At 44.3% G+C, this 27,894-nt stretch overlaps 2 protein-coding genes across 3 annotated transcripts; both read left to right on the top strand.

Moving 5' to 3' along the window:
* Positions 1 to 2,741: 2,741 nt before the first annotated feature.
* Positions 2,742 to 11,608, top strand: PPIL6 (peptidylprolyl isomerase like 6). Of its 2 annotated transcripts, XM_072332941.1 has the most exons (9): positions 2,744 to 2,830; positions 3,178 to 3,249; positions 3,351 to 3,446; positions 5,985 to 6,173; positions 7,140 to 7,202; positions 7,346 to 7,493; positions 8,298 to 8,351; positions 10,021 to 10,156; positions 11,393 to 11,522. In XM_072332941.1, exons 1-9 carry the CDS (start codon positions 2,744 to 2,746, stop codon positions 11,502 to 11,504), a joined length of 957 nt encoding a protein of 318 aa, XP_072189042.1. In that variant the 3' UTR covers positions 11,505 to 11,522. The 2 variants fall into 2 exon arrangements, with proteins under 2 accessions (XP_072189040.1, XP_072189042.1); XM_072332939.1 differs by lacking the exon at positions 3,178 to 3,249 and having other exon boundaries at positions 2,742 to 2,830; positions 11,393 to 11,608.
* A 4,440-nt stretch (positions 11,609 to 16,048) lies between these two features.
* Positions 16,049 to 27,589, top strand: CD164 (CD164 molecule). The gene is made up of 6 exons (XM_072332833.1): positions 16,049 to 16,264; positions 18,091 to 18,174; positions 19,756 to 19,833; positions 22,290 to 22,421; positions 23,634 to 23,717; positions 24,540 to 27,589. Exons 1-6 carry the CDS (start codon positions 16,159 to 16,161, stop codon positions 24,698 to 24,700), a joined length of 645 nt encoding a protein of 214 aa, XP_072188934.1. The 5' UTR covers positions 16,049 to 16,158; the 3' UTR covers positions 24,701 to 27,589.
* Positions 27,590 to 27,894: the final 305 nt, after the last annotated feature.

Raw genomic sequence — 27,894 nt, 5'->3', positions numbered from 1 at the left:
CCTGGGCAGCCATTCCAGTGCCTGACCACCCTCTGAGAAAAAGTTCCTTCTCTGTGTTCCTAGAGGGCACTGCTCCCACAGTATTCACATGGCTCTGCCCTTCAAACAGCTGGGTGCTCCCCATTCTTGAAGGTCAACATGTTGTTTGCTTTGACTGCTGCCTGGTAACAGCTGCATTTCCTCCACACAGTATTTACCTGACAGCAGCTAGTACGGAGCAGTAATGGTGGCCTTCCTTCACAGCACGCCCTGTTGTGGTTCAGCGGCTCCAGCGGAGGAGCTGTGCAGCATTTCCTCTCCACCTATTTGCTGTGAAGCTCTTTTGCATTTGTGTATTCAACAAGTGTTAGTCTTTCCCCAGCTTCTAGCTGGGTGCTGCTGCAGTCATTGGGCTGCCCCATTGCTACTGGGTCCAGCTCTCCTGCCAATGCATCTTCATTTCAGCCTGGAGAAGTGAAGGCTGCGAGGTAACCTGATAATGGCCTTTCAGTATCTAAAGGGAAGATGCAGGAAAGAAGGGGACAGACTCTTTAGCAGGGCCTGTGGTGTTTGGACAAGGGGAAATGGCTTCAAGCTCAAAGAGGATAGATTTAAGTTGGATTTAAGGAAGAAGTCTTTTACAGTGAGGGTGGTGAGGCACTGGAACAGGTTGTCCAGAGATGTGGTTGATGCCCAATCCCTGGGAACATTCAAGGTGAGGCTGGATCAGGCCCTGGGCAGTCTGACTTAGCTGTGCATGTCCCTGTTCATTGCAGGGGAGCTGGAATGGATGATCTTTAAAGATCCCTTCCAACTCCAGGGATTCCATGATTCTATGTGGCAGTTCTCACTCAATGTTGTGAACAAATCCCATCTGCCTCTCTCAGCCTCTCCTCGATGCTGTCTTAGGCTGAAAGGAGCTGCAGTGGTAGCAGGCACAGCTGGTAAAAGCATCTGGGAAGAGTGAGCCCTCAGAACCAGGAAGAAAAGCTTGGGCTTCTGTGTCAGGGCACGTGTGCACATTTCAAAGATCTCCATGTTTCCAAGAGTGTCAGCTGCACGGTCTGTGAAAGGATCATCTTTTCAGTGTACTGTATACTGCTTGCACCTGCCACGCTCTCCCTCACTGTAATCCCCACTCTCAGGCAGAGTTGTGTGAGCAACTGCCCCATGAGCTCTTAGCTCCCACAAGCCATTCACAGCCATTAAAGTACTAAGTTTCCAAAACGGTATCATATATATATACACATATATCAAATACATATTAACATATACATTAATATATATATACATTAATATAATTATATATATTATATATGTATTAAGAAAAAGGGATAGGAATCAGTCTTACCTATGTACAGAATTAAATTTCAGGAACAGTGAGTGTAAATTTAAGCACACTTAGGAAATAACGGCATCAATTTTTTGTTTCAAAACAAAAGCAGTTGATCACTTTGTTTTTATGTTTTGTAATGCAGCAAGGAGGAAAGAGGCATTTTAAAAGCCCAAACAAACTTCAGTATATAGAGAATAATGGAGACCAAAGAGAATACTTTCTGAAGTGTGCCTTATTTTATATTTGACTCTGGGTATGTTGCTTCACTTTGGGCTTTATATAGGGCTACTACAGACGTTTGGCTGGAGCACAAGCCATATGATCATTCTACTAAAATTAGGCTCAGCTTGTCACAGGCTGCAGAAGATTTGGAGCCATCACACTGGCTTGAGGCAGGAGGAAGAAAAGGGCCCCCTTTTCTTATTCCTTTCCCTTGACTCTCTCTTTCCTCATGGAATCAAACAAGCAGCTGTAGCTGAATCCTCCCACGTGCTGTGTTTAGTTAGAGTCATACAGCAGCTTGTTCTCTGTCACCCCATGCGTGAGTGCAAATTAAAGCTCTGTCTCTATATGGGATTCTAATGTGTCAAAAGTGATATTGTTTTTTTTCCTATTGGAAACATGAAAAAGCCAGTAGCTTCCTCTGCAACACGTGACCCAGCACAGGTGAAGGAGCAGCAACCCCAGCTGAGCCCATGGCCATGCCACAAACTGCATTTGTGTGGGATGGATGATTTAGCAGAAAGCAACCAGACCTGCGAGGGCAGCAGAAAACTTTGCTGTGGTAGCCACGACCCCTCCAGAACTGCTTTGTCAATGTACTGTGCTGCGTTCAGCACAGGGACCGTGACCTGGCATGCTGCTGCAGCGTGCTGCCGGGAGCTTCCTTGGGGAAGATGCTTCTTTATCAAGGGTGGCACTAAGCTGTAAATCTCTCTGATGTGGGACTTTCCCATTTGGACAAAAAAATAAATGAATGCACACTGAAAAGATCCACAGAGGGGAAACTAAGCGCTGAGGTACTGCAAAACCCCAAAGCAGCAGCTGGCCGCGGGCTGGGAGGGCAATGGGGAAGCACCGGTGCTGTGTTTGCTCACCTCTGCACCTTTTGCTGGGCACCTGCTGTCAGCCACTGCCAGGATCAGGATCCTTATCCCAGGGCAATCGTTTAACTGCTGGAGCACTCAGGGGATCAGTAACAAGATCTGGGTTCCAGCTTCTTGTTCTGCAGCACATGTTGCATGTCATCCACTTTTTCTTCCTCCTCGGTAGGAAGAGAAATTGGGCATTCCCTAACTTTCTGTAGAGTTCTACAGGATGTACATGTGCTGTACACAGGCTCTGCTGCCCCTTCCCCTTTCCCCCCTTCTTTCCTCCCCGCCCTTGCTGCGTTGCCATGGTGCTGAGCCCTGTTGACAAAGAGTTGCCATGGATGGTGAATGGCTGCCAGTGGTGGTGGAGGTGACAGGGCTGCTCCGAGACCCAGCTTTCCATGTAGCCAAGTGCACAGCAGAGGTAACTGGGAGCAGTGGGGAGCACTGGAATGAATGGAAATGGGGTGGGAGGGCCTGGGAGCCCCAGAGATGCTCCATGGAGCCGGGTGTAGCTGGGCAGTCCCATACAACAAACAGTAGAGCCATGCACAATGAAGTCTGGGCTCAGTCACCTACAGGACTGCAGCTATTGAAATGCCTGCAGAAATGCAGCTGATGACACTCAGAGATCTTTGAATGTCTTGCTACTTGCATCTATCTCACGTGGCAGGGGATAAGAGTGTAATTCGTAATTGTGAAGCAGACGTTCTTACAAAATCTCCCACCACATTTGTGAGCAGGTGTTCAGAGCAGTTTGTGCTTCTGCAGGTGCCAGGAATTATGCCAGTGGAGGACAGGTGTGATGCAACCATTGGACTTACTTTGGCTTTGGCTCAGGTTGTAATTGATTAGAGAAGTGCAAGCATGGATAGGATGAATGTATGGGTGGGACTATTATACTGCTTGTAAGCAATTTCTTTTTCCACATTTGGTATATCTAGGCACTGAAGCTGAAGTTTCCAAGCAAGTTCACAGATCCTATAGTACGTCCTTTGTTAGAATTTGCATGGAATGAATATTTACAGAGGAAAAAAAAGGTAACAAAACTATTAGATAGCTGCATGTCTATGATTAAGTGGAATTTGGCTCATGAGTAATAGAATATCCTGAGTTGGAAGAGACCCCATAGGGATCATCAAATCCAACTCCTGGCTCCACACAGGACTCCCTCTATGTCTGAGCATGTTGTGCAGGAGATTGTTCAACTGCATCAAGCTCAGCATTGTGACCAGCCTGGGTAGCCTGGCAGCCTGTTCTCTGCCTGATCACCTTCTCATGAAGAAACTCTTCCTAACACCCAGCACGACCCTTCCCTAGCACAGCTGCATGCCTTTTTCTTGGGTCCTGTCCCTGTCACCTTCTTCCTGTGGAAGAAGGGACACGCAACTTGGAGAGAGTACAAAGAAATTGTTAGGATATGCAAGGAGAAAGTTAGAAAGGTAAAATCTCAGCTTAAATTCAACCTAGCCACTGTAGAAAAAGAACAAAAACCTTTTTTTACAAATGTATTAACATAAGAGGAGGGCTAAGGAGAGAAAATCTCCATTTTCTACTGGATGCGACAGGGAATGTGACTGCTGAGGATAAGGAAAAGGTTGAGGTTCTCAATGCCTTCTTTAGATCTGTCATTAAAAATCAGACCAGTTATCCTCAGGATACTCTACCCCTTGACCTGGAAGTCTAGGATAGCGGGGGAGAATAACCCCATCATGATTCAGGTGGTAACAGTTAGAGACTTACTACTCCACCTGGTCTGTCACAAGTTCATGGGGCTGGATCCACCTCCCTTGCTGAGGGAGCTGGTGGAGGTGATTGCCAAGCTGCTTTCTACCATCTGTCAGCATCCTTGGAGAGGTCCCAGAGGGTTGGAGGCTTGCCAGTGTGACTCCCACCTACAAGAAGGGTCATAAGGAGGATCCAGGGAACTATAGGCCTGTCAGTCTCACTTTAGCACCAGGGAAGGTTATGGAGCAGATCATCTTGAGCAAGATCACACAGTATGTGTGAGACAACTCAAGTATCAGGCCCAGCCAGCATGAGTTCACAAGAGGCAGATCTTGCTTGACCAACCTGATCTCATAGAATCATAGAGTCACAAGGTTGGATAGGACCTACAAGATCATCTAGTCCAACCGTTCTCCCTTTACCATACCTACAGAAAATCACTAAACCATGTCTCCTAGCTCCGTATCCAGACGCTCCTTCTATGATTGAGTAACCCTCGTGGTGGATGAGGGAAAAGCTGTTGATGTGGTCTACCTAGACTTCAGTAAAGTCTTTGACACTGTCTCCCACAGTATTCTCCTGAAGAAGCTGGCAGCCCTGGGCTGGAGGGGATTGACTGCACCCTCAGTAAGTTTGCAGATTTCATCAAGTTGGGAGGAAGTGTCAATCTGCCTGAAGGCCCTTCAGAACCTAGACAGGCTGGATCACTGGGCTCAGGCCAGTGGGATGAAGTTCAAAAAGACCAAGTGCTGGATTCTGCACTTTGGCCAAAACAACCCTGATTGACACTACAGGCTTGGGGCAGAGTGGCTGGAAGACTGTGAGGACAGAGTGGAGCTGGGGGTGTTGGTCAGTGCTTGGCTGAACATGAGCCAGCAGCGTGCCCAGCAGCCAAGAAGGTCAATGGCATCCTGGCTTGCATCAGAAACAGCATTGCCAGCAGGAGCAGGAAACGGACTGTCCCTCTGTACTCAGCTCTGGTCAGGCTTCACTTTATGTACTGTGCTCAGTTTTGGGTCCCTCATTACAAGAAAAGTACTGAGACCCTGGATCGTGTCCAGAGAAGGGCAATGAAGCTGGTGGGGGGTCTGGAGCACAGGTCTTATGCGGAGCAGCTGAGGGAACTGGAATTGTGTAGTCTGGTGGTGATGAGGCTCAGGGGAAGACTTTATTGCTTTCTACAGCTCCCTGAAAGGAGGATGTGGTGGGGTGGGAGATGGCCTCTTCTCCCACATAAGTAGTGATAGGACAAGAGGGAATGGCCTCAAGTTGAGCCAGGGGAAGTTCAGAATGGATATTAGGAAAAATTTCTTCTCCAAAAGAGTGGTCAGGTGCTGGAATGGGCTGCCCAGGGTGGTGGTAGAGTCACCATCCCTGGAGGTGTTCAAGAAGCATTTAGATGTTGTACTAAGGGACAGTTTTTGAGTGGGGAAATATTGTCGGTAGGTGAGTGGTTGGACTGGATGATCTTGGAGGTTTTTTCCAACCTTGGTGATTCTAATTGCTCAGCAGTGCCCCTCCACATGCTGTGAGGAGCTGCAGGCCACCATTTGGCCTCCCCTCAGCCTTTTCTGCTCTGGGCCAAACAAACCAAGAGATCTTAGCCACTCCTTGCTTTACTCCTTGCCCCAGTTGCCCAGCTGCCATAACAATGCCTCTTTCCCTTCCAGCACACTTCACCCAAACCCCTGCTGCAGACCCTCTGTGTTGGCAAGATTTATGACTTTAAAAGTAGGAGAAGCACAAAAATACCACAGGCCACCCTGCCTGTTGTACAGCATTACCAATTGCATCTTTACTGAATGTGAAAATAATCCCTTGAGGCTCTGTGCTCTCCCTCTGCCATGCAGGAGCTGAGAGGCGAGGTGTGGGGATTTGCCTCCCACGTGATGTGCTTCATTAATGGATGGCTGCTGGGTGATGAGAAGGACCTGCTCGAGTGGGCTCATTGCAAATGGGGTTACCGTGATTTTAAGCCTGAGGCCCTTTACCAAGCAATCACTGAGGATTTCTACACCAAACACATGAAGAGCAGGAAGGCAAGTAATGTTGTTTTATAAGAAGAGGGCAAGGTGTGCAATCAACTGAATGTATTATCACAGAATCTCAGAATTGTACGGGCTGGAATGTACCTGTGGAGATCACTGAGTACAACTGCCTGCTAAAAGCAGGTTCCCTACAGTAGTTACCCAGGAAAGCATCCAGGTGAGTCTTGAACATCTCCAGAGAAGGAGACTCCACAGCCTCTCTGGGCAACCTGCTCTGTTGCTCTGTCACTCTCAGAGTAAAGAAGTTTTTCCTCACATTCATATGGAAAGTTCTGTGCTCCAGTTGGTGCCTGCTGCCCCTTGTCCTGTCACTGTCTATCACTAAAAAGAGCCCAGACCCATCCGTTTGATTCCCGCCCTTTAGATATTTACAAGCATTGATAAGATCCTCCTTCAGTCTTCTTCAGGCTGAACAGTCCCATGTCTCTCAGCTTGTCTTCATAAAGGAGATGCTCCAGATCCCTTATCATCTTTGTGGCCATCCACTGGACTCTCTCTAGTAGTTCCCAGCCTTATTCAACTGGAGAGCCCAAAACTAGACATTGCACTCCAGATAAAACACACTACTCAGATGAAACACAGCAGATACTGCACTGCTTCCACGTGGATTTGAGAATTAAGGGCAAAGAGCAGCTGCCCCTTTTGGTGGGGTGATGGCTATTCTTGCTAATTCATTTATCCTGCCTGTATCATACAGGTCACAACAGGCACACAAACAAGTACAAGGTGAAGCTGGCCCTGACACTGCTAGGATTATTTCTGCCCAGAAGAGTGGAACATCCTTTGCCTTTTTGTTTGCTTAAACAAAGCAATAGGAATACAGTTCTGTACTGACCATCCCATAGATGTGCTGAGATGGCTCACACTGAGCTGCTGGCACCGACTTGCATTAGAAAGCAAGGACTGCACTGAAAGTTGGCCTTCATCTCACTGGATTTGTTTTTCTGGCTCAAACAGCACGTGTTTGTGTATTTGGACATAGCCATTGATGAGAAGCCCATTGGGACACTTCTGTTTGAGGTAAGTGGCTGAGTAGAACAGCAAAAGCAAGGATAAAGATACCAAACATTGGGTTTTCACTACCTAAAGGAAGCGAGGCTGAAATCTGGACAGCTGATGCGAGTTGTGAGTTTCACATTTTTCCTCTCATGCTCATTTTACAGCTCTTTTCTGATGTATGCCCCAAAACCTGTGAGAATTTCCGTGCTCTGTGTGAAGGAGGAGTGATGTCTCCAAGAAGCGGTCAAGAGCTCACTTACAAAAATTCCTGTTTTCATCGGCTTGTAAAACCTGTGTGGATCCAAGGAGGAGGTGCATTTCCAAATGATTATATCTGGGTCACAGCATGGGTTATAGTCCAAGAAGACATAACCAAACTATAGCTCATCTCTTATTTGGTCAAATCTGAAAGCCGTGCCAGATATGCTGGGAGCTGCCTGAACAGCAGAGCCGTGCCTGGAGTCAGGCACTGTGTACTGAGGGGAAAGGCACTGTGAAGACCTCATAACACAGGCTGTCTGACACCCTGAGGGAGGAAAAGACACAGAGCTGTATCAGAAGAGATTGCCTTCATTACTCACTCCCCTTTGGTCAATCACCTGTCTTACCTAGCTGTATTTCTTACCCATGTTTGCCACGCTTGCTCCAAGTGGGACTGCTCAAATCCATGTTTAGTTTATACTTTGATGATGAACTTTAAAAGTCCAGGAATATCTAAGCAGCTATCTATATAGTCCACAAAGCAACCTAAAATTATTGCCTTGCCCATCAGAAATCTTCTTTCATTTCTCTTTCACCAAATCATTTTTTCCCAGGCAAGATAGCAGTATTAATCTGCCATAACATCATAGCTGCATTTTCCCCCTTCCTTGCTCTAACCCCACTCAGTGCAATCGATGCCCCTCTCCCAGCCTGCCCCTACCTTGGCTGATGCAGTGGTTCATGAAAAGTTCTTCCAAAAAGTCTGTTAAAATGTTGGTATTAAAAGAGTAATTTTGGTTTCCCTGGAAGATGGGCAACCCATGTCTCCAAGCTCTGCTGGAGCCACTCAGACAACCTCGAGCCATGCCTGTGATCCACCTGACCTCTGATCATTACTCCCTGTCTACCCAACAGACATAACTGGGAAAGGAGATGGAGGAGAGTCAATTTATGGTCCCACATTTGAAGGTACGTTCTCTAAATTACCTCGCTGCATAAATGTCGAATTTCAACAAAAATCAAGCTTCTTATATGATCGTACAGAATAATCCGGGGGTTTCCCTTTGTTTCCCTTGAGGAAATAGTTTGATTTTCAGTGAGATTTTGGCTTAAGAACTGACTTGCAGTCTTGGCCCCTGTGCTGGATGCTCAACTCCACCAGCCCTTTTCCCTGCCAAAATCAGGACAGAGGGTTACCCGCCTGCCTGCATCAAACTGCAAGCACTCACACAGAAATGGGACAGCTGCAGAACTCTGGGCAGCTGAAACCTTTTGCTTAAATGTGTTTAAAGTAATGGAAGTGAGCTGGCTTTAACTCCAGATTTCCTGGATCTCTGGCAGCTTTTAAGGCTTGGGCACACCACAGGCATTGCCACTATCAGTTCTGCAGCTCCAGATGTGAGTTACTTCTGAATCCAACTGAATGTAGAATGCCTATAATGTTGTGAAAGTCGGGAAATGACAGGCGTGAGCAAATTTAACAATAAATGTTCCCCCCTGCTGATAGAAAGTAGTTACATACAAAGAGAAAAGAACATTATTACATGCAATATTTAAGAAAAATAACCCATGTAATTGACATAGACATTTGGGATATTCTGTTTGGATTAATTGCTACCCATAAAGACATTTTAAGTCAGCTAAAGCACTTCTGAGACTGACTTATGTTCTCTTATGTAAAAGCTTTCTGACTGACAATGTCACTACCAATGTTACATTTGAGCAGGCTGGGCAGCAGCCAGCAGTGAGATCAGAAGTGCCAAGCGTAGCTGAAAACTTTATTTTCAAAAGCAGTGGAGAGCCCGTTTTCACCTCGAGGCCATGGGACCAAGCCAAAGCAGGCTGGAATTGAGTAGTCAGGAGGGTTTGAGCTCCACTACTCAGTGCTCTGCTCCTTCTTCTTTTCCTTTAAAAGCCACACGTTGCTTTTCATCCCCTAGCAAGGTGTTCACTTGGGTATGGCTGTCTATTTTAAGGCTTGGATTGCTTTCCGAGTTCTTCCTGCCAAACTGTTTACACAGAGGGCAGAGGACAAATATCTCCGATATCTGCAAACAGTGACAGATGCCTCTGTCAGATGGTGAAACTTTTCTGCAAAACTGAGTGGCTGGCACGCCTCCATTCACTGCAATGCCTGCTGAAATTAATGGGCCGCAGCTACATTTTACTGTGAGGAGCTCAAAGTACTGAGGTAATTACAGAGAATCACTTGGACAGGAGCATAGCACAAAGCATTCGAATCCAAATTTAGACTGCTGAAGATATTTTGCAAACCACGAGTCAGCGTTCGGGGAGTAACTATTCAGATAACATTTAATTACCATTTTTATGAATCAGCTTTGGAGAATGGCACTCAAAAAGAGTAAAAATAATCAAAAAAAAAGGGGAGAGAGAATATTAAAATCTAAATATTTTAATTGGCTTCTTTGCTTGCTTGACTGAATATTAGTGGGAAAACTTTTCAAGGAAGGACACTGATTCATGCCAGACTTTACTCACATGAGACTTGATAAGGGACCTTTGTGGAAAAAGGAAAAGGGCGAAAAGAAAGACATGGGAGGTTATGGGAGCTGGAAGCAAAGAGGAACAGAGGAAGCAGTACAGATTCTGCCTTTTTATCCCTGAACTCTTTTCCCAGATGAAAACTTTGCCATCCCTCACAAGGGAAGAGGAGTCCTTGGGATGGCTAACAAGGGCTGCCACAGCAACGGCTCCCAGTTCTACATCACCCTTCAGCCAGTTCCCTACCTGGACAAAAAATGTGTTGCCTTTGGGTACGTATGCACAAGCTTGCATCTGCTGCAGCACATAGGTCACCCTAGCTCTGCAAGACATGGAGGTCCATGTGATTCCTATGGCAACTGCAACATGGATGGCTCTGGCCAGGGAGAATATGGATAAGTCATATTTGATGTACGTACTGACACCCTTTTGTCCATTTCTTTGCCTTGGCATGTCTTGATCAAGCTGGAAAATCCAATGGCAAAGCTAAGAGAGCTGCTGGGATCTCTCAAAGACAAAGGCTGGAAAGAGGTGCCTGTATAGCTTGGTGTCAGATGGAGGTGTGTCCTAATGGGCATGGAGCAAAGCCTCTAGTTTCTGCTCAGCCCTCAGTGGCCAAGACAAATTGTTTTTGTGAGTGTTTGTCTCAGTAAATTAATGCAGGGCTGGCTTTGTTGGGATTTTCAGCTTTTCATAAATGTAATGAGGATGATCATTGCTCAGTGCAGTTTGCTTCAGAGAGAGAAATCTGCAGTGCTGCTTTTATGTCACTGTTACAGACAGCATTTTGGAAGGACACGAAAAGCATGACTGCCTAAGCTACAGAGAACAAGCCAAGTGTGGTGGCTGGCTGGATAGATTTCCAACCCGTGGTGTTTACCTTCAGTTCTTGCCTTGCCACCAGCTGTGTAATCTGGAAGGTGAAGGATCCTTGAGCACAACTGATCTTTGTTACATAGCTGATCTCCATAGGACAAGCTCTTAAGTAACATAGAAAAACTGGAAAGCGTTTTCTCCTGTAGCCATCTCACTTCCAAAACAAAGGAAAAGTTCAGATCACTTGTGCTTTTCATTATCTTAAGGCTCTTTCAAAAGATCTTGAAAGCTGTAAAGGTTGCAAAACATTAGACTGTTTTCAGGACTCAGGTTGGCACTGCAAAGGGAGGAAATGAAAGGCATTTCTCAGGGAAACACTTCCAATAACCATCATTTCTGATAACTCAATGTTTTACTTCTTTCTCCTCAAAATTAATGGCCATTCATAGATGGGTACAAGGCTTGTTCCTTTAAATAAATGTAACTGCTATAAGTCAGTATTTTCATATCCCCTAGGAAGCTAAATAGCAACTATTTAATCAAGAACCAATGGTGTTTATTACCCCATTTTGAAAAACAAAGAGCAGAACTTCCCGGGTTTTGTTATGGTGGCTGCAGAGTTGGCTTCAGGGCCAGGGGATACTGCTCAGGCAGCAAAGGTGAATCAAAGCTGCTATTTCTCCCTACTTCAGGCAACTGATTGAGGGCACGGAAGTTCTCCAGCAACTGGAAACCGTACCAACACATAATGAAAGGCCCACTGTGGCCTGCAAAGTTACAAACTGCGGGACCTTCCGGCCATGATCACCAACTGGTTTGCAGCAAGGGAGAGCACTGATTTCTGCTCAGCTTTCTACAGACCTCGACAGCTTTCGTGTAAGATAAAATAAACACTTCTTGCAAATGTGAATGTGTTGGAATTGTTATTTTGACTTAGTTTAAAAAGAGTTCATAGGCTGTTAAAAGCACTTTTATATGAGTATAGAGAAAAAAAAAAAAGTGAACATAAAGTATTGAAAAAGACTTTTGCCAGTCATCAGTTTCTGGATAATAGCTTAGTATGATTATATAGTGACAGGCAGACACGGTACTGCTGGAACACACCCAGAGGGATAAAGCCAACCAATTCTTAGCTTAATTCTGCCTCCACCACCAACCTCCACACAACACAGAGTGCAGCTCAGGACACCACTGCCCAGCACAGCTCTAAGTGTAGCCTACATGCTGTAACTCAGATATATCAGAGGAAGGTAGAAAAAAAAACTGTTTGCAGGACTAAGGTATCTCTGAATGCCAGACATTTGACCCTGCAGTGACTGCTATGTGCTAAAAGAAACACCCTTGAAATCGGGTTGAGCTACTTCAGGCAAAAATGAGAAATGCTGAAACGGGTGTAAGTTTCAAGTAATTATTTTTGATTAAAGTCATTATTGTCACTAAACCAGAGTAAAATCTGGTTTATAAAGTCACTGCACGGAAAGAAATGTTAAGGCTACCTGTGGACGAAAGTAATACACAACTGATTGCTGGTGTTGATGATCTCATACTAGCAAGATGTCTCTGACGACCTGTGCAAAGCAGGGAATGGCAGAGAAGCACTAAAAGAAGAAAATGAAAATGCAGCCTGGAGAGAGGCCACAAGGAAATGCACAGGAAGCTCATAGGAAAGAGCAGCGACGCTGAGAGCTGTGTCAGGGCTGTGCGGACACAGTCAGCTTACTGATCTCTCACCTGTATTTCCATCACCACAAAGAGACTGTGCTGGGGGAGCGACCTTTGCTCCAGCACTGAGCTCTTTGCGTGAGCTGCTCAAATCTGCCAAACAGGGCCAGTTCAAGTTGGGAGAGGTGGAATTAGCAAAGTACGAGGAGAGACCCAGTTTTGTCTGAGCTTAAGACAAGATTTCAGGAAAAGCAGCATTCTGAAGCTTCTTTGCTAAATGGAGATGAATGTAATAAATCGCTTAGCAACTTGGTTAACTTCGTGCTTGAAGAGTCCACAGATCTACAGTGATCCCACATGCTTTGAGGGAGTATAATGAACATCTTAGCTTTAGCAAGGGGGTTCAGGTTTTACTTCAGTTACTGTGAGAAACAAAAACCTAAAATATACTGTTATGTCTGCAGATGGCTAAGGAGCTGTCAACACATTTTCTTCTTTTATTCTCTAAAGAATTCTGAAAGCCATACATAAACAACTGCAGAGGAGCTAAGTTAACTACAGGAAAATTTCAAATCAATTAAACTGCCTGGAGAATAATTATTTTCACTTCAAAGTTCTGTGCCAAAGGTGAAAATAGAAACAATAGAAAACAACATATTTCCTGACAGATTACTTTTCATGAGCAGTGGAGAAAATGCTGTGGCAGGGTATGGCTTCAGAACTGAGTATTGAGACGCAGACTAGCAGCTCCTACTTCTTGCAAGGACTTCAAATCATGTGCACAAATCTGAAGGTGAAAGAAAAGTCATTTTAGTTCTGCAAGTTATAGAAGAAAATTCTAAAAGGAAGATTACTCAACTTCTTATTTGAAGACGAGTCATTTGTTGTGTTTCTGTTTACTTGGCTTCTTCACGGAGACCTGTCTACAGCAAGGAAGCAGACCCCTCACTGTACTACATTCAGTAGGCTGTGTCCAGAGGGGGCAGGAAAAGTTCCCTGCTGCTATCTGGCTCACTTGTATAAGGTCTGCTCTGCAGTACAGCTGCACCACTGTGTCCCCAGTGTCTCCAGAAGAGATGAGCCAGAGCACAGTGTGTGCTTCAAGTCCAAAGGACCTGACCTGAGCAGCAAGCAGGGCACAGCAACTTGTACTCTGGAGAAGGGCAGTGTTCAGGATCCCACAGGGTAGCAAAGGCCTGCTCACATCAGGCATCAGAAAGCTGATCCTGTGCCAAAGAACACCGATCTGACAAAAAGTACAATGGCTGGACGTACAATATAGCGGGTGGGGAGACAAGTGGTTGGAGTTATACCACGTGGAAAACATTATAACAAAAGGAGGAGAGCACAACCAGGACACATTTTGAATTTTAGGCATAATGATTGTGCAGGTCAGCAACAATTACATTGTTTGTATCAGTCAGGACAGGATGCTCTACCAGCAAAACTGTGGTGAAATCCTTCATCCAGTATTGAAGAGTCACTTAAAAGAAAGAGTGTGTCCTTAAGCCCTGCTTCTCCAGTTGATGCAAGTTGGATACGCTTGAGGAGGTCTGGGTGATGAACAGTAAAACAATAAAGGAATAATCTTGTTCATAATATTAGCCTCAAGCCAAAAAGATGTTTTGTACCACATTTTCTTCTGTAACCCGCGTTTCTGATGGGATGCCTCATATTATTTGAGAGCCTATCCAGCACAGGAGAAGGGTTTTATCCTTCTGCCCCATCTCACCTCTCCCAATTGCCTTTCACTCCTCTTCTTGCACCCATATGTAATGGTATGAAATACCCAAACACACTTTGGGTGGTGTATTTTCCTCATTAAAACATCAACCACGTCTTTACGCTTCGTGTACACTTGCCACACAGATGAAATGACACTTTGGAAATGAACACAAATGTTTGCAAATTGAACTAAATATGTTTTCCTTTCAGTTAATCTGCTATTTTTACTTCCATTCATTGCCACCACACCAAACTGCGGGATACTCCCCCTGGCACCTCTTCAGAAGCCCCGTCATTACATTGTGCTCAGTGCTACTGATGCAGGGTGATCTGCTGAGATTTCTGGGCATTTACTACATTTCACATGTGGTTCCCTAAAACGGACATCTGCAGACCCTTAAGTTTTACCCATTTTTGCCAAGTACTTTACATATATTTCCAGTAACGCAGTGGTTGCATCCTGACATTCAAAGCAGAGGTAAATGCCTTACTAACCACTAAGTATATAACAGTGCAATGAGAAATGAATACAGTGATGAGTCTTGTATTTCAAATCCAACAACAACAACCCCAACTGCTGTGATCCTGCTGACTGTATTCCTCAACAAAGTCCCAAGATGCTGACTGTAAGAAAAAACAGACAAACCACATTTATCACTCACTTGGACTCCAACCAGCCCCAGGATTACAGGACAGACATATTTTCACTCGCTTCTGGAGACAAGCTGTAGCTGTAATTCTTGCTCTGACAGCAATCTTCTGAGATGTTGCACTCTACAACTTCCTGAAGGGAGGTTGTGATGAGGAGAGGTTTGGCCTCTTCTCCCAGGCAACAAACAGTACCCGAGGAAATGGCCACAAGTTGTATCAGATGAGGTTGAGACTAGACATAAGAAAGAACTTTTTCTTTCAGTGATCAGGCACTGGAATGGCTGCCCGGGGAAGTGATGGAGTTGCCATCCCTGTCAGCGTTCAAGAGGTGTCTGGATGAGGAGCTACAAGATCTGGTTTAGTGGCCTGTGGTAGCAACAGTAATGAGAGGATGGTTGGACTAGGTGATCTTGTGGGTCCTTTCCAACCTTGTGATTCTATGATATCCACCCTCTGGATGTATTCCAGCAGGTCCGCATCTACCCTGTACTAAGGACTTCACATTTGGACACCCCAATTCATCACACCACAGCTTCTGAGAGGGAACTGCTTACACTCATTTTCTCTGCTTTCGTCGCAGCCTTTCCCTGGAAGACTCATTTGCAGGGAGGTGATGCACGAGCCATCCCACACATTGCCTAACAGCTCGAAGTGAAACATCTCCACCCAAATCATGACCTATCAGTAGTCTTCCAGAGCCTTCCAGAGCTCACGACAAGCAGCTCATCTTAAGATTCTGATGTTGTTATGGTTTTTTGGCAGTGTTCACACCACCTGGCAAGAAAGGAGAGTGGAAGATTAAGTTAATAAGTTTAGTTGGCAGCTTCTTCCTTGTTATTGTGCAACTCAGCTCATGCTTAAAAGAAACAGAATTTTCCCGATATAATGTGTCTCATTCATCTCTCCTTTCACCCTGATGGTACCACGCTGAAACGTGCTTTGGAGCTCTGGCTGGGCTCCCCTGTGTTAGCATTGCACAAGATGTTGAGGCAGACTTGCAGTTTTATTTGCAGACGCCATACGTTGATACAACTCGCTTTAAGAAGGGGGGGAAAAAAAAGCAAAAGGGGGAGGAAAAAAGAAAGGAGTGAAGCCCCGCCAGCCCCGCGCCTGTGGGAGGGAGCAGGGGAGGCCCCTCCAGCCAATCAGCGTCCGCCGCTCAGCGACCCGGGGGGGGCGTGGCCATCGCAGGGGGCGGGGAGGCGCTCGGGCGGCACGTGACGCGCGGGAAACGCTGCCGCCGAGCAGGGGGGGGGGCTGGGCATGCGGTCCGGGATGGGGCTGTGTCACCTCCCGGCAGGGGGCGGGGCCGGCTCGCTGGGGTGCCGCCCACGTGACGCGGCGGCGCTCGGAGGGAGCGGATCCGGGAGAGGGGAAGCGCCGACGGGCGGGAGTTGCCGTTCCTCGCCGTGCCGCCGCCATGGGCCGGAGAGCCGCGCTGCCGCTGGCCGCTTTTTGCCTCGTTTCAGCGCTGTGCGGGCTGGCGGTTGGGAGCAGTTGGCCGCTCAGCGACGCGGCAGCCGTGGGTGAGTGCCCCAAGCCTTCTCCTCGCGCTCCCCCCCCCCCCCCACCTCCCACCCCAATACGCCTCGGGCGGCCGCCGACGGGACAGCCCCTCCTTCCCTGCCGTCCCCTGCCGTGCCGCCCGTTGCGCGGGGCGGGACGACCCGGAGCCGCTTCCGCGGGCGGCAGCTCGGTGCGCGGAGAGCTCGGCGGGGCGGCCCGTTAGCGGGGCTTGCGGCTGAGTCACGGCGGCGGCTCCTCTCCGGGAACTCGGCGCTGGCCGGGGCTGCGGGCGGGGCTGACGTCACCGGGGCCGCGCTCCGTGCGCTCAGCGAGGGCCGCCGGGCAGCCGGAGGTGGCGGTCCCCGCCGTGCGGCGGGAGAGGGCGGTGTGGACTGCGAGGGGTCGCCTCGCCTGCTCCCGAGCTTGGGAGTTCGCTTTTCCCTTACAGAGTGAATAACTCAGTTGGCAGTGCGATCTTGTCACCTCTAATTAAAGAATAAAAGGAAAAAGCGCACTCTCGGTCCCTTAGTTTAGAAAATACGTTTCTCCCCCGTGTGAGTCTGCTTTGGAAGGGAAACTGAAAGCCCGAGCGCACGCGGTACCAGCCGGCTGTGCTACATCAGCTGCCTACCCGTGAGGGCTTCCCAGGAGCCCAGCTCTGTCAGGATGGGGGCTGCCTCACTGCCCGCCGCCCAAAACTATACGTGAATTGAATTCGTTCTGAAATGTGTGGTTAAGGAATAGTCGTGCTGCTGTTGAAGTGGTTCAAGTGCTGTCTTTTTAAGGAGAACGGGGCAAGGCTATTGCCATACCTCTTTGGTAGGAGTTGATAAAGGTCTTTTGGACCTGTTTCTAGCCTGATCCTGCCATATCCAACAAGGGCAGAGGTATCCAAGCACAATTCCAATTGCCCGAATACTGAAGTTAGAGAGCTGGTGCATTTCAGGTTGTTATCTTGATTGCCAAAGAGCTGTGATTAGCCAGATTCCCTTTGCTGGGGAGCAGGATGGAGAAAAGCAAAGGGTCACCCATCAGTTCACAGAGCGGGTAGTATTATATTCAACCAGTAGGAGACTGCAGTGGTTTTGGGGTTGCTTTTTTTCTTTTCTGAGTATGATGGCCGTGACTAAGTCTTATTCAAAGCTAATGTCTTGAAATTGGAGATTGAGGGCAGAGTTGATTTGATCCAGATACTGGACTTGTTGACATTGTGGTTTTAAGGCTACAGCGTTGGGCTGAGATTGACATGAAAACACAGCTGGACTGGTTGGGCGGCTGGCTTCTGCTGTGATCAAAGCAGGGATAGTCTGACTTCTGCCTTCCTTTCTATGCATTTGTGTATGACGTCCTTTAAGCTCTCGTCTTTATTTCCCTTCTGCTGCTTGGTTGTTGTTTTTTTTTACTGGCCAGCTGTATTACTTAACGGAGAAACGCAATCAAAAGGAACTAAGCTCCTCATCCGAGGTTTTATTAAGTTTCTGCAGTATAAATGTAGTGGGCCTTGGTAATTTCATTAGAGTCGTATGTTTCTGTTGTTTGTCCAGATTCCCTGTTGTTAGGTTACTTGAGGCATTATCTTGATGTATATGTGAGGTCTGGTTTGGGGCTATCAGTAGCACTGTGAGGGAAATAGAAATGCTTTTGACAAGATAGAAACTGTAACCTTTAGGAGTGGTTGGCTCTATGTGAAAGACTGTGCCTTAAACCGGGAGGTCTATAGGTGAGAATTTACGCCTCTAGGAACTATTTCCATGGCTGAGTTCATTCTTCTTACAAGGATTGTTTTGTCCTAATCAGCATATCTGTTTTTTGTTTGTTTTTCTTGGTCTTTTTTTTTCCCCCCCAGACATCTGTGGAAATATTACTACGTGTAGTTCGTGTATTGGTAACGGCACACAAGAAACAGGCTGCGGGTGGATCAAATGTAACGGTAAGGAGAACTGTGCAGAGCAGATCCTTTAACCCAACTAGATCTCATGCATTTATGTTCATGTTCACTACTGTGAATAGATTGTTCTGTTCGACAGCCTAACGGAGCATTAACTCGTAACTTGCATCTGTTGCTGAGCAGGTGTGAAGTTCTTATATGGAGACACCTGAAAATGTTCAGAATAGTCTTAGGTTTGTTGGGTTTCTGATTCAAGTCTGTGCTGTTGATGAGCTAATGTTTTCTAGATGGTTCAGAATGTTAGTCGAGCAAACTACCTCCTGCTTGTGCTTGCTCTGAAGGAGCCGGGAGGGGATTCTAAGGGGCAGGTGCGTCCTGGTGCTGCAGTCCCTTTTGAGGTTATCGTAGAACCATAGAATGAATCATAGAATCATGGAATGGCCTGGGTTGAAAAAGGACCTCAAAGATCTAGTTTCTACACCCCTGCTTCAGGCAGGGTCACCAACCACTAGACCAGGCTGCCCAGAGCCACATCCAGACTGGTCTTGAATGCCTCCAGGGATGGGGCATCCACAACCTCTTTGGGCATGCCATAGACCTGATCACAGCCACTACTCTGGAATTGAAAGGGAATCCATTAAACGAGATTAGTCTTAAGTAGTGTTCCTAAAACTATGAATTGCATCCCACTGAAAGGAGTGTGGTAGTGCCTCCAAAATGTAAAGCATTAACTGGCCTCATTCAGAGCTTTCTTTTCCTTATTATAGGGAAGGTGGGTATAAGTACATGTAGGTGACCTCTGGTACTCTCTTGTTGAGTTGACAAAGCTGCTGTTGACAGAGTCACATGAGGACCACAGCTTCTCTAAGGAGAATCATTTGTACTTTTTAAATGAGGTGGATATAGACAAAATGATTTGAGTAGAGAATGGCTTGGCTGTAATAATAATCTTGTAGATAGATAGTATATGAAAGCCAAGCTGGTTCAGAACTGTTGGAAAGAATTCTGGATGTTGCTTGCCCAGTAGAGGTATTTTTACAGGAAGATGCTCTTAGAAATCCTACCTATGTTGTCTGACCAGGAGACACACACACAGATTTCTCAGCTGTGTGAAATAACTTCTACGAGGAAAGGATAAAATCTGAATCAAGGGAGAAAGGTGCACAGGCAGCCAATAAAAACTAATGTCTTAATGTCAAGGATCTATTGTAGAGCTAAATTTTTCACTGCATGTAGAATTCCTAAGACAGTAAGGATTTATGCCATTTCTGCTGATAGGAAATGTTTAACTTACTGCCACAAATAGTGGAAAAACTGATTAATTCTATAGGCCTTGAAGGAGAAGTACAAGCGATTCTGTTAGAGAAAAACAGTGTTTAACCAAGGAAGTGTGTTGCTTAAATGTGATGGAGTAGCTGTAGTGAAAGAATATATTAGCCTCTGTAATTTTTAATCATTAATGTAATAGGGAGGTTGTGTACATGGAAGTGGTTTTAATGTTATCCTGGCTAGAAGATGGTGTTTGGTATATCCTGAGAACGATTTATTAGTGCTTAAGAACAAGCTCTAAATGATTTTTTTTTTCCCTAAATTCTACTGATTTAAATACTCTTGTTCTTGCAGATTCACACATGTGTGTAAATGGAACAGAAGCAAGTTCTGGAGTATATAAGGACTGTACACCTGAAAAACAATGCTTACGTAAGTATTTAAGCGATATGGAAGCTAAATATCTGAAGTATAACAAGTCTCATTTGCACCTCCTTAATTTGTTGAGCTTAATGCCTTCCATGATTTACATATGATTGTACAAGTATGTAAATAAGCCCTTTGCTTCCAGCTTAAATCCATGATGTGATACTACAATACACAATTTTACTGTTCATTCAGAACTGCTGTTGCTTCAAGAAGCTTGACATACTTGAGTAGACAAGTTTGTTTGCCTAACTGCCTTGGTTTCTTAAGCTGAAGTTTCCTATTAGGTGTAGCCGTACCTATTTAGAAGTACTTGAAAGATGTTAAGTAAGGAGCTTCTCAGTTTCTTTAAGAGAGTGAGCTTCATTTTAAATAAAAGACGTTTCACACGTTGAATCAGTTTTTCATCTGAGATGTAGTAAATAGGAGGATAAAAAATAGCCAACCTGCTTTGTTAACTTCAGAGCTTCGTGCAGTGCTGAAATGCAGGGTCTGAGTTACAGAACCTTCATGCTGGGCACGTGTTTAGTTCCTTGTGTGTTTTGTGCTTTTCATTAATTTGTGCTTTCTGTGCGAAGCAGATTTGTGGGGTATGAATTGATTTAGATTAAATATAGAACTTTGCTTTTGCGGAAGCTGCCCGATCTTTCTGAAAGCTGACAAGAAATAGATTTTAAAATAGAGTTTTCTGGTTTTAAGATGAAAAAAAATTGCAGTGCTCTTGTCTGGATTAGTTCAAGAGTGCTGCTGGAAGAGGCTGGCTCACACCAATGGAAATGAAGCTTTCATGCTGCTTCTGGTGGTAGTGGCCAGTCAGAAGTAATGCTGCTGGGCTTGAACTTCTGTGTTATTTCTAAAACTATAACAACTGCTCCTTAACCAGTGGAAAATTCCAAAGTAGCAGTTTTTTCAGTGCTTTCCAGAAATAGCATGTTATTAAAATGTTTTGTTGTATACCTGAGAGTAGCATTTCTACCATCTGTTCATATCAAACCTTGTAGCGAGGCTACTGGGATACTGCATTCAGTTTCTGCATGTTCAAGGAAATTTAATTGTAACCCTTAGCAGAGAATCCTGCCTGGTATCAGAGGAACATGTATATACCTCATCAGGTCTTCATTATCCAAAGGTGGCAGAAAACCGGTGTACCCTGAGTAGTGTGGCTTGTATGGTACAGACTGTATCATGTTACATCTGGCCTAGTTTTGTGCATGGGAGCTGGCAGTGAGCAGTGTTGCCATGGGATCACTGGGCTGTATGTGGGCAGGGTGATAGTACTGTGATAGTAGCGTCACGTAACTTTGTCCAGTACCTGTCTCCTGCCCAGCTTCTCCTGCTGGCCTCTGCTCATGCAGCCCAGTCAGGCTGGGGGAGCGATGGACTGGGACCAACCAGTGACAGTCCTTCTCTGTAAGTCAGCTAAAATCAGTTGGCTGTGACATGGATGGCTGGGGAAAGTAAGATGACATCTTTGCTCACCGATCTGCACTCCCCAGCTATGACTGCCAAGTATTCTGTTTTAACAGAGGAGTTAAATTAGCGTTATCTGTTGTTAATGGGGAGACATGAGATTATTTTATTTTATTTTTTTTTAATAATGAGACAGTGTCATGGTTCAGTACTACATTTTTGGAGCTTGGAATGGAAAAACATGAAGGCAGGGTTAAGCTGGCTTGATGTAAGTAGCACCAAAGGGAGTGCTGATTCTGGTATATCCAAAGTGTCTCTGTAGAATCAGGCTGCTCTGGTTTCCTGCTGCGCAGAATTGCTTTAAGATGCTGAAAAAAAATAAAATTAATGAATTCTAAAGGCTTCTGGACATAATGGTATTCTGGCAGGAAGTTTGCTGAGTCATGAGTGTTCACAGTGTTATTAAGCAGCAGGTTAGATGAGCTGTCCATGTGGGATTAGGTGGGATAATGCAGCAAATTGTAGAAAGTTCTTTACTAGGATTTGTACGCCTATACCAGCAGCAGCCCTCAGAACAGACAGCTTTAGTTAAGCCTTCAGATTCTTGAGGAGAGGTCACCACCCCTGCCTCTGGATTCAGCTGTCTAACCATTCTGATTTCTTGGCCTTGATAGGTCAGATTCACTCGCACCTCCAATGAGGTGGGGAAGCAGTACTGATTACCTACTTGGCTAGTGCATAAAACCTATGCACTGCTCTTGCATTAGGGCTGTTCTCCCTTTTGGTTTGCTTTGAGGAATCTTAGTTGATGTAGTCTACAGGGATGTTCTGCACAACTTGGCACCATGAGGTTGAACACTGAACTGCCTGCAACAGATTTTTTTCATCTATTCATTTCAAGCAACTTGTGCTATTAGTGTGGTGTTTGTAGTTTCAGACTAGAACTGCATTAGCATTCACTGCTATATGAGTCCCTAGAGCTTAGCCTGTTACAATTCTCCAGTTAAAAGCAGTCATTAATGTTTTTAATGCCACTTTTTATTCTTTTACAGCTCCTACATCTGTTCCTTTTTCTAATACTACTACGCTGCCTTCTAATACTACTACAGCATCACCTTCCAATGCTACTACAGCGTCTTCCAATACCACATCTGGTCCTGTTACCACAGCCCATCCTACCACAGGTAATATAAAGAAATGTGACCCAGGGAGGCGATGAGTATGTGGGATTGTTTAGTGAACAGCGGAGTGAGCTTGAAAATTTAATGCCAGCGATGATGCACTATGCATTGCTAAGATTGCTTCTGTTGCCCTTTGTAGAATGGTGGTAAACTAGGACTTAGTGAGTGAAAAAGAGAACAAGGGATTTATTTTTCCTGCAGATCACTGTGGTAGTGTGGCTGCTTAGCATCTGAGGTATGAAACACATAAATGAATCCAAGGCCTGGAGGAAGTGAACTGTATAAACTGTAACAGTTGGAAGTGTCTCCTTCCACTGTTTTCTCAGTGGTAATTGAGTTACATTAGTCATTTCCACTAAGAACGAGGTTTTTACAGATTGGCTTTTTGTTACTCAATCCAGAAACGTTTGTTCTCCCACGTGCTACTGACTTAACAGTGAAGTTTTCAAAATCTTATCTTTGGAAGCATCTACTGCTTAAAGTAGCTGAGAGTTGGTGCTTGAGGACGCTCACAACAGCTTACAGCATACAGTGTCAGCATACAGTGAGGTGACATTTAGCTTCGAGCAAAAGAACAAATGCTGGCACTTATCCCAGGCACATAGTGGAATACTCATTAGTTGTTAGTAATACTAATCTTGTGGGGTGGGAAAGGTCAGACACCCATAGTTCTGCTTTGGTAAACAAAGAACTGTTAGGAGACAGTCTAGCTACAGGTGAGTGTTTACATATTCCAGCGATGCCATTGGTTGGTAATGAATTTTTGGGGAGAAGTGTTCAGTATCCTGTATTTATCTCCAGGATAGAGGTACTACATTGAAGTATTGAAGTACAATAAATACTGTTTCTAAAGGCTAGTTATTGAGAGCCCTTTGCCTTGATGTAGCTGTCTTGTTTCTCACTCACATACCAACATCTATTGTTTTTTTTAAAAAAAGGTGGTTTTTTAAGCGAAAAAACACTGATATGTGAAGAACCTTGAAATATTTGGATAATAATCATATAGTTAGGCTGTGATCCTTCCTGCAGAAAGCTGTCTTAAAGCCATGCAGCTGAACATCTAAATTGTGTGTGGTACAGTCTGATAACAAAGCTTACTCTCACTGAAGCAAAACAAGACAAATCGTTCATGTAAGAACTTACTGATTTGCAAACTTTGCTCTTGAAGCTTACGGTATGTGCACAATGTCTGAATTTAAGTTTTCTCTCAAACAGCTCCAAACATCACCAATACCACTACGCTTGCTCCTGTATCTACGACTCCCATTACTTCAGCTGCCAAAACAACCACTGTTCCAGGTAATGGCTAATATGAGCATACTTGAAGCACAAACCACATAGACGTTTATGTTAATTAAGAAGTGTTGTCTTTAAAGACGCTTAGCTTTGTGCCTAATTTAATTTTGTTGAAGCGATGTAGCAAGATATGCAGCAAGGCTAGTTGATGTCAGAATTTAATGTCAGAAACACGTTGGTCAAACTGTATAAACTGCCCGCTTTGTGACAGCATGACAGGAAGTTGCTTGTAAATTCAGCTGCAGGACTTAATTTGGAAGATCTTCTTTTATCTTGCTGTGTAATAATAGAATACCTTTAAAAAATAAAGACATCCAGTGATGGGAACAAGTAATTTGTAGTATTCCATTCCAGCATCTGCCCTGAATATGTTGTTTCATGAGAAGCTGTAATGAGGTGAAGCCCTTTAAAAGCAGATGGCTGTTGCTTCTAGATTCATGTGTTGTGACTTCAGTTGGTTTCTTTACTCCAGGAGTTACACTTGCAATAGATGGAAGATGATGTGAATTTAGGCAAAAAATTGGAACAAGCAGGAAAGTCTGGAAAATACATTTTCACTGACCATATACAATATTATACTTATATGGAAAGGAGGAAGACTTGGTCAGTACTGAGGGCCAAAGCAGTTTGGCAATAACAGCTAGTCTTTTTGCACACATTACTTAATTAAATGACAGTATCACTTGCCAGCAGCTTCATTTAGCCATACCTTTACTTTTATTTATGATGTTTGGATGTTTTGTCTGAGGAATCTTAAATACAAGGAAGCCTCATTGCTTAAACTGTAAGCCTCGTGAACTCTAACTGCTATATGTTGTTCGGCAGGTACAAATGCTACTGTGACTCCTGCACCTTCTTCGCGCAAGTCTACGTTTGATGCTGCCAGTTTCATAGGTGGAATTGTCCTTGTTCTGGGTCTGCAAGCTGTTATTTTCTTTCTGTACAAATTCTGCAGGTCGAAAGACCGAAACTATCACACACTTTAGGACCTGTCACTTTATAATGGACTAGTAGCTCAATACCTGTAGTTCACCGAACCAAAATATTTTCTGTTGCTCATGGAAGACAGCAGTTCGTAATACCCTTTATATCTCTAAAAGAAGACTTGGAAAGAATATTTTTGCAACATTATACTTGGCAAGAGGTAATGTGAATCTCTCCAGCAGGTTTACTTGCAATATTCTGCATGGGTTCTAATGGCTGTCTTTTCTTTAGTGGCTGCTGCTGTGGGACTTCTTTTGATATGCCAAATGTAAACATCCAGAGATTCTTATTCAGTGGCAACGCTGTCTTGAGTAGATAATCTCATGACTTATCGTGAAGGCTAATTTAATCAACATTTGATAAAGTATCCCAAAGCATCCCTTCAGTTTTGTCAAGAAGTGAATTATTGGTGACTGACTTCAGGGAGCGAAATGCCCTTTTTACTAGCTTGTAACTCATACAGTGTGCTGCTAGGAGGGTGAAATTGTAGAAGTAGAAAATGTCTTAGTGGAGTCAAAAAGAAAACATATACTTTTTTTTTTTTAAACACAAGACAAAAAGATGGCTCGATAAAGTACTGCATTCCAAAGTGAAGTCCTGTGCCCTTTCCAACTAATGCTGAAGGTGGAGAGGACATGTATGGGATAATTCATGTAAAGAGGAAATGAAAATTAGTGCCTTAAATGACTGAGAATTAGTAGGCTGCAAAAGTGTCCCACCTATCACAAAGATATTTAGGTACTAGCTTTATATAGGAGAGCAGAAACTTGAGTATGTGTGATTGAGCATTCCGGTTTCAGAATCTTTACACTGAATAACTGGCCCTTATTGACTGTTTTTGAGAGCGAGGGAGCATGGTACATTAATGTTCAGCTACAAGCTAGCTTTAAGTTGTTTACCTTTTTTGTTCTGACATGCAAAGGCCAACAATAAAACTAAGTGATAGAGTTCAAAGTACTGTTCACTCCCTGTTTGAAAAGGCAACAATTTGCATTTATACTTGAAATGGTGTTTAGGGAAATCCTGACTTTTCTTAAGCTTACTTGTTAAAACTTCAATTCATTTTAACCTTTGTGTATGTCTGCTTGCTGCAGGAGCTATTCGGAGTAATCAGAGGATCTACTGATTTGATTTGAGTCAGGATTGCTTTCCTTTGTCCTTGTTTCTTTTCCCCAGCCTCATTCCTGCTGTCAGTTTTGTATGACTTTGCAGTGAACTGGTTAAGGAAATCTATTCAGCCAAATGCTATTTTATTTTTTTTTAAACTTGGCTGGATCACCCTTGTGATCCGAGAGTAAGCAAAGGTATGTCATTGCCAAAGTAGATTACGCAAACACCTTCAAGAATAAGCCCAAAGGAAAAACTGAAGTACAGGTAAAATGAAGCAGTGGGTATAGCACATGATAGTAGCTACTGATGACACCTTGATCATCAGTTTTAGGGTGACCTGTAATACTGTCTCACTAGCTCTGATCTGACTAGAATTTGGCAGCAGTGCAACAAAAGGATAACATTGATGCAGGTAACTGTCTAGGTGGTGTAGCTTAGATATTAAACAAATTGTTTGCAAGTTACTAAAGTGCATAATTGCATTTTGGTGTTCTTCTAGTTTGAATGACGTTATTGTGCTGTATAGAAAACTCAAATTACCATAAAAGTACAGAATCGATTCTCAAGTACTGTATTTTCGAGTTCATGAGCTTGTGGTTTGCTAAACAAAACTAAGACAATCAGCTCAGGTTCTTTGAAACAGAAGTGAGCAGCCAGCTTCCAGCAACAACGTGTGTGGGTTAGATGGTATAACCTTGGCCTTATTGTGAAATCATTTAATCTGCCCTTTCCCTATCCCAGAACTATTTTATGATGTGTTTAAAAAGATATCCATGAGCTTGTATTCTGTGCTTTGAAGTGAGCAAAATACTCTCCTACGGTGTGACAATTCTCAGCTCAGCAAAGCAAACTGTATTCCTAGTACATATACATATATATATATATTTGGCCTCCAAGGGCTATCTTTTGGGAAAACATGCGGAAAAATGCTACAGAACACTTCACAGCATGGAGGGCTTCGCTACAAAAGCATTGCTCTGTAAAATGTTGCTAAAATGCTTATTTGTGAGCTATGCTGATCCTGATTTAAGTTGTAAAATACGTTGGTAAAGCGAACTAAAATAATTTTTCAAGTGCCTTAAAAATGCTTAATCTTTATGCCTCAAATTTTATTTAAAAGGGTAGGATGAATACCTTGCCTTAGTTACTAAAGTTTTCTTGGTGCCAGCAATTGCTACTTTCCAATACTTTAGGAAACCCAGGGTTTTTGATGCGTACAGATACCAGTCTCAAAAACTCAAGCTTGTACTGCATCAATTCAGTCGTGTACTGGAAGGCCTGCACTGCACGTTGGTTGCTCATTGGCCTTGCCAACAAGGTGTAATCCACAGTTGACAGAGTTGCGGCTTTGGCTTTTCTCGTTCAGTTGTCTGGGGGAGGGAAGGCTGGATTATACATTGTCACCATGTGCTTGGCTGTCTCACTATAAAAACGAATTGCTCCTTTGCGAAACTGCAATATCAGCTAATCTGTGCTGTGTAATAGCAAATAACCTGAAGTAAGAACTTGCAGTTTTTTTCTCGGCCTTGTGTTTTGAAGTGGAAGGTAGCTCATAGATCTGTAGTTGTATTTGCCCCTGAATCAGTTTTAGGCACTGAACTGTAGTGACTCTTCAAGTTACCTGGCTTTTTCTTGAAGCCAATTGTGCAAGTAGCAAGCTGTTATCTTATGAATGTTCTTTGCAAGCGTTGCTGTAAAAGTTTGTTTTGTCTTCAGTGGAAGAAAACTGAAACAGTTGTAATCACAAAACCAAATTGATAAATAAAATCTGTTGAATGGAATTTTACCTGTAAACTTTCTTTCATGTGAGCGTGACCGTCTGCCAAGTTTCTGGAGATAAGAGCTGTTTTCTTATGGCAGCTGAGCACTGAGGAAAGCAGGGGAGTGAAAAGTTTGACAAGTTAATCTATCTCTTTGAAATAGTTTTATGTTAGCACTTGGGCTGTGCAAAATGTAAGTTCAGATTTAGAACAGTCTTCACAAACTGTTTTCATTTTAGGTCATGTTTTCTATGGTAGGCTAACAATTTCCTTGCCTTAAAGCCAAAGCACGGCCATGTGATTATTATTTGTTTCACTTGTGGCAA

Source organism: Excalfactoria chinensis, chromosome 3, assembly GCF_039878825.1.
Source record: "Excalfactoria chinensis isolate bCotChi1 chromosome 3, bCotChi1.hap2, whole genome shotgun sequence".
Lineage (NCBI taxonomy): Eukaryota > Metazoa > Chordata > Aves > Galliformes > Phasianidae > Excalfactoria > Excalfactoria chinensis.
The sequence above is the reverse complement of the archived record's forward strand: the minus strand, read 5'-3'. Positions and strand labels throughout refer to the sequence as shown.

What these genes read in the sequence shown, in the direction of transcription:
- CD164 (XM_072332833.1), top strand. Translation starts at nt 16,159, where the DNA reads ATGGGCCGGAGAGCCGCGCTGCCGCTGGCCGCTTTTTGCCTCGTTTCA. An exon ending in ACCTGAAAAACAATGCTTAC is followed by an intron (nt 19,834 to 22,289) that starts GTAAGTATTTAA and finishes ATTCTTTTACAG; the next exon opens with CTCCTACATCTGTTCCTTTT. An exon ending in CACAGCCCATCCTACCACAG is followed by an intron (nt 22,422 to 23,633) that starts GTAATATAAAGA and finishes TCTCTCAAACAG; the next exon opens with CTCCAAACATCACCAATACC.
- PPIL6 (XM_072332941.1), top strand. Translation starts at nt 2,744, where the DNA reads ATGGATGGTGAATGGCTGCCAGTGGTGGTGGAGGTGACAGGGCTGCTC. An exon ending in TAGCCAAGTGCACAGCAGAG is followed by an intron (nt 2,831 to 3,177) that starts GTAACTGGGAGC and finishes GTGCTTCTGCAG; the next exon opens with GTGCCAGGAATTATGCCAGT. An exon ending in TTATGGTCCCACATTTGAAG is followed by an intron (nt 8,352 to 10,020) that starts GTACGTTCTCTA and finishes CTCTTTTCCCAG; the next exon opens with ATGAAAACTTTGCCATCCCT.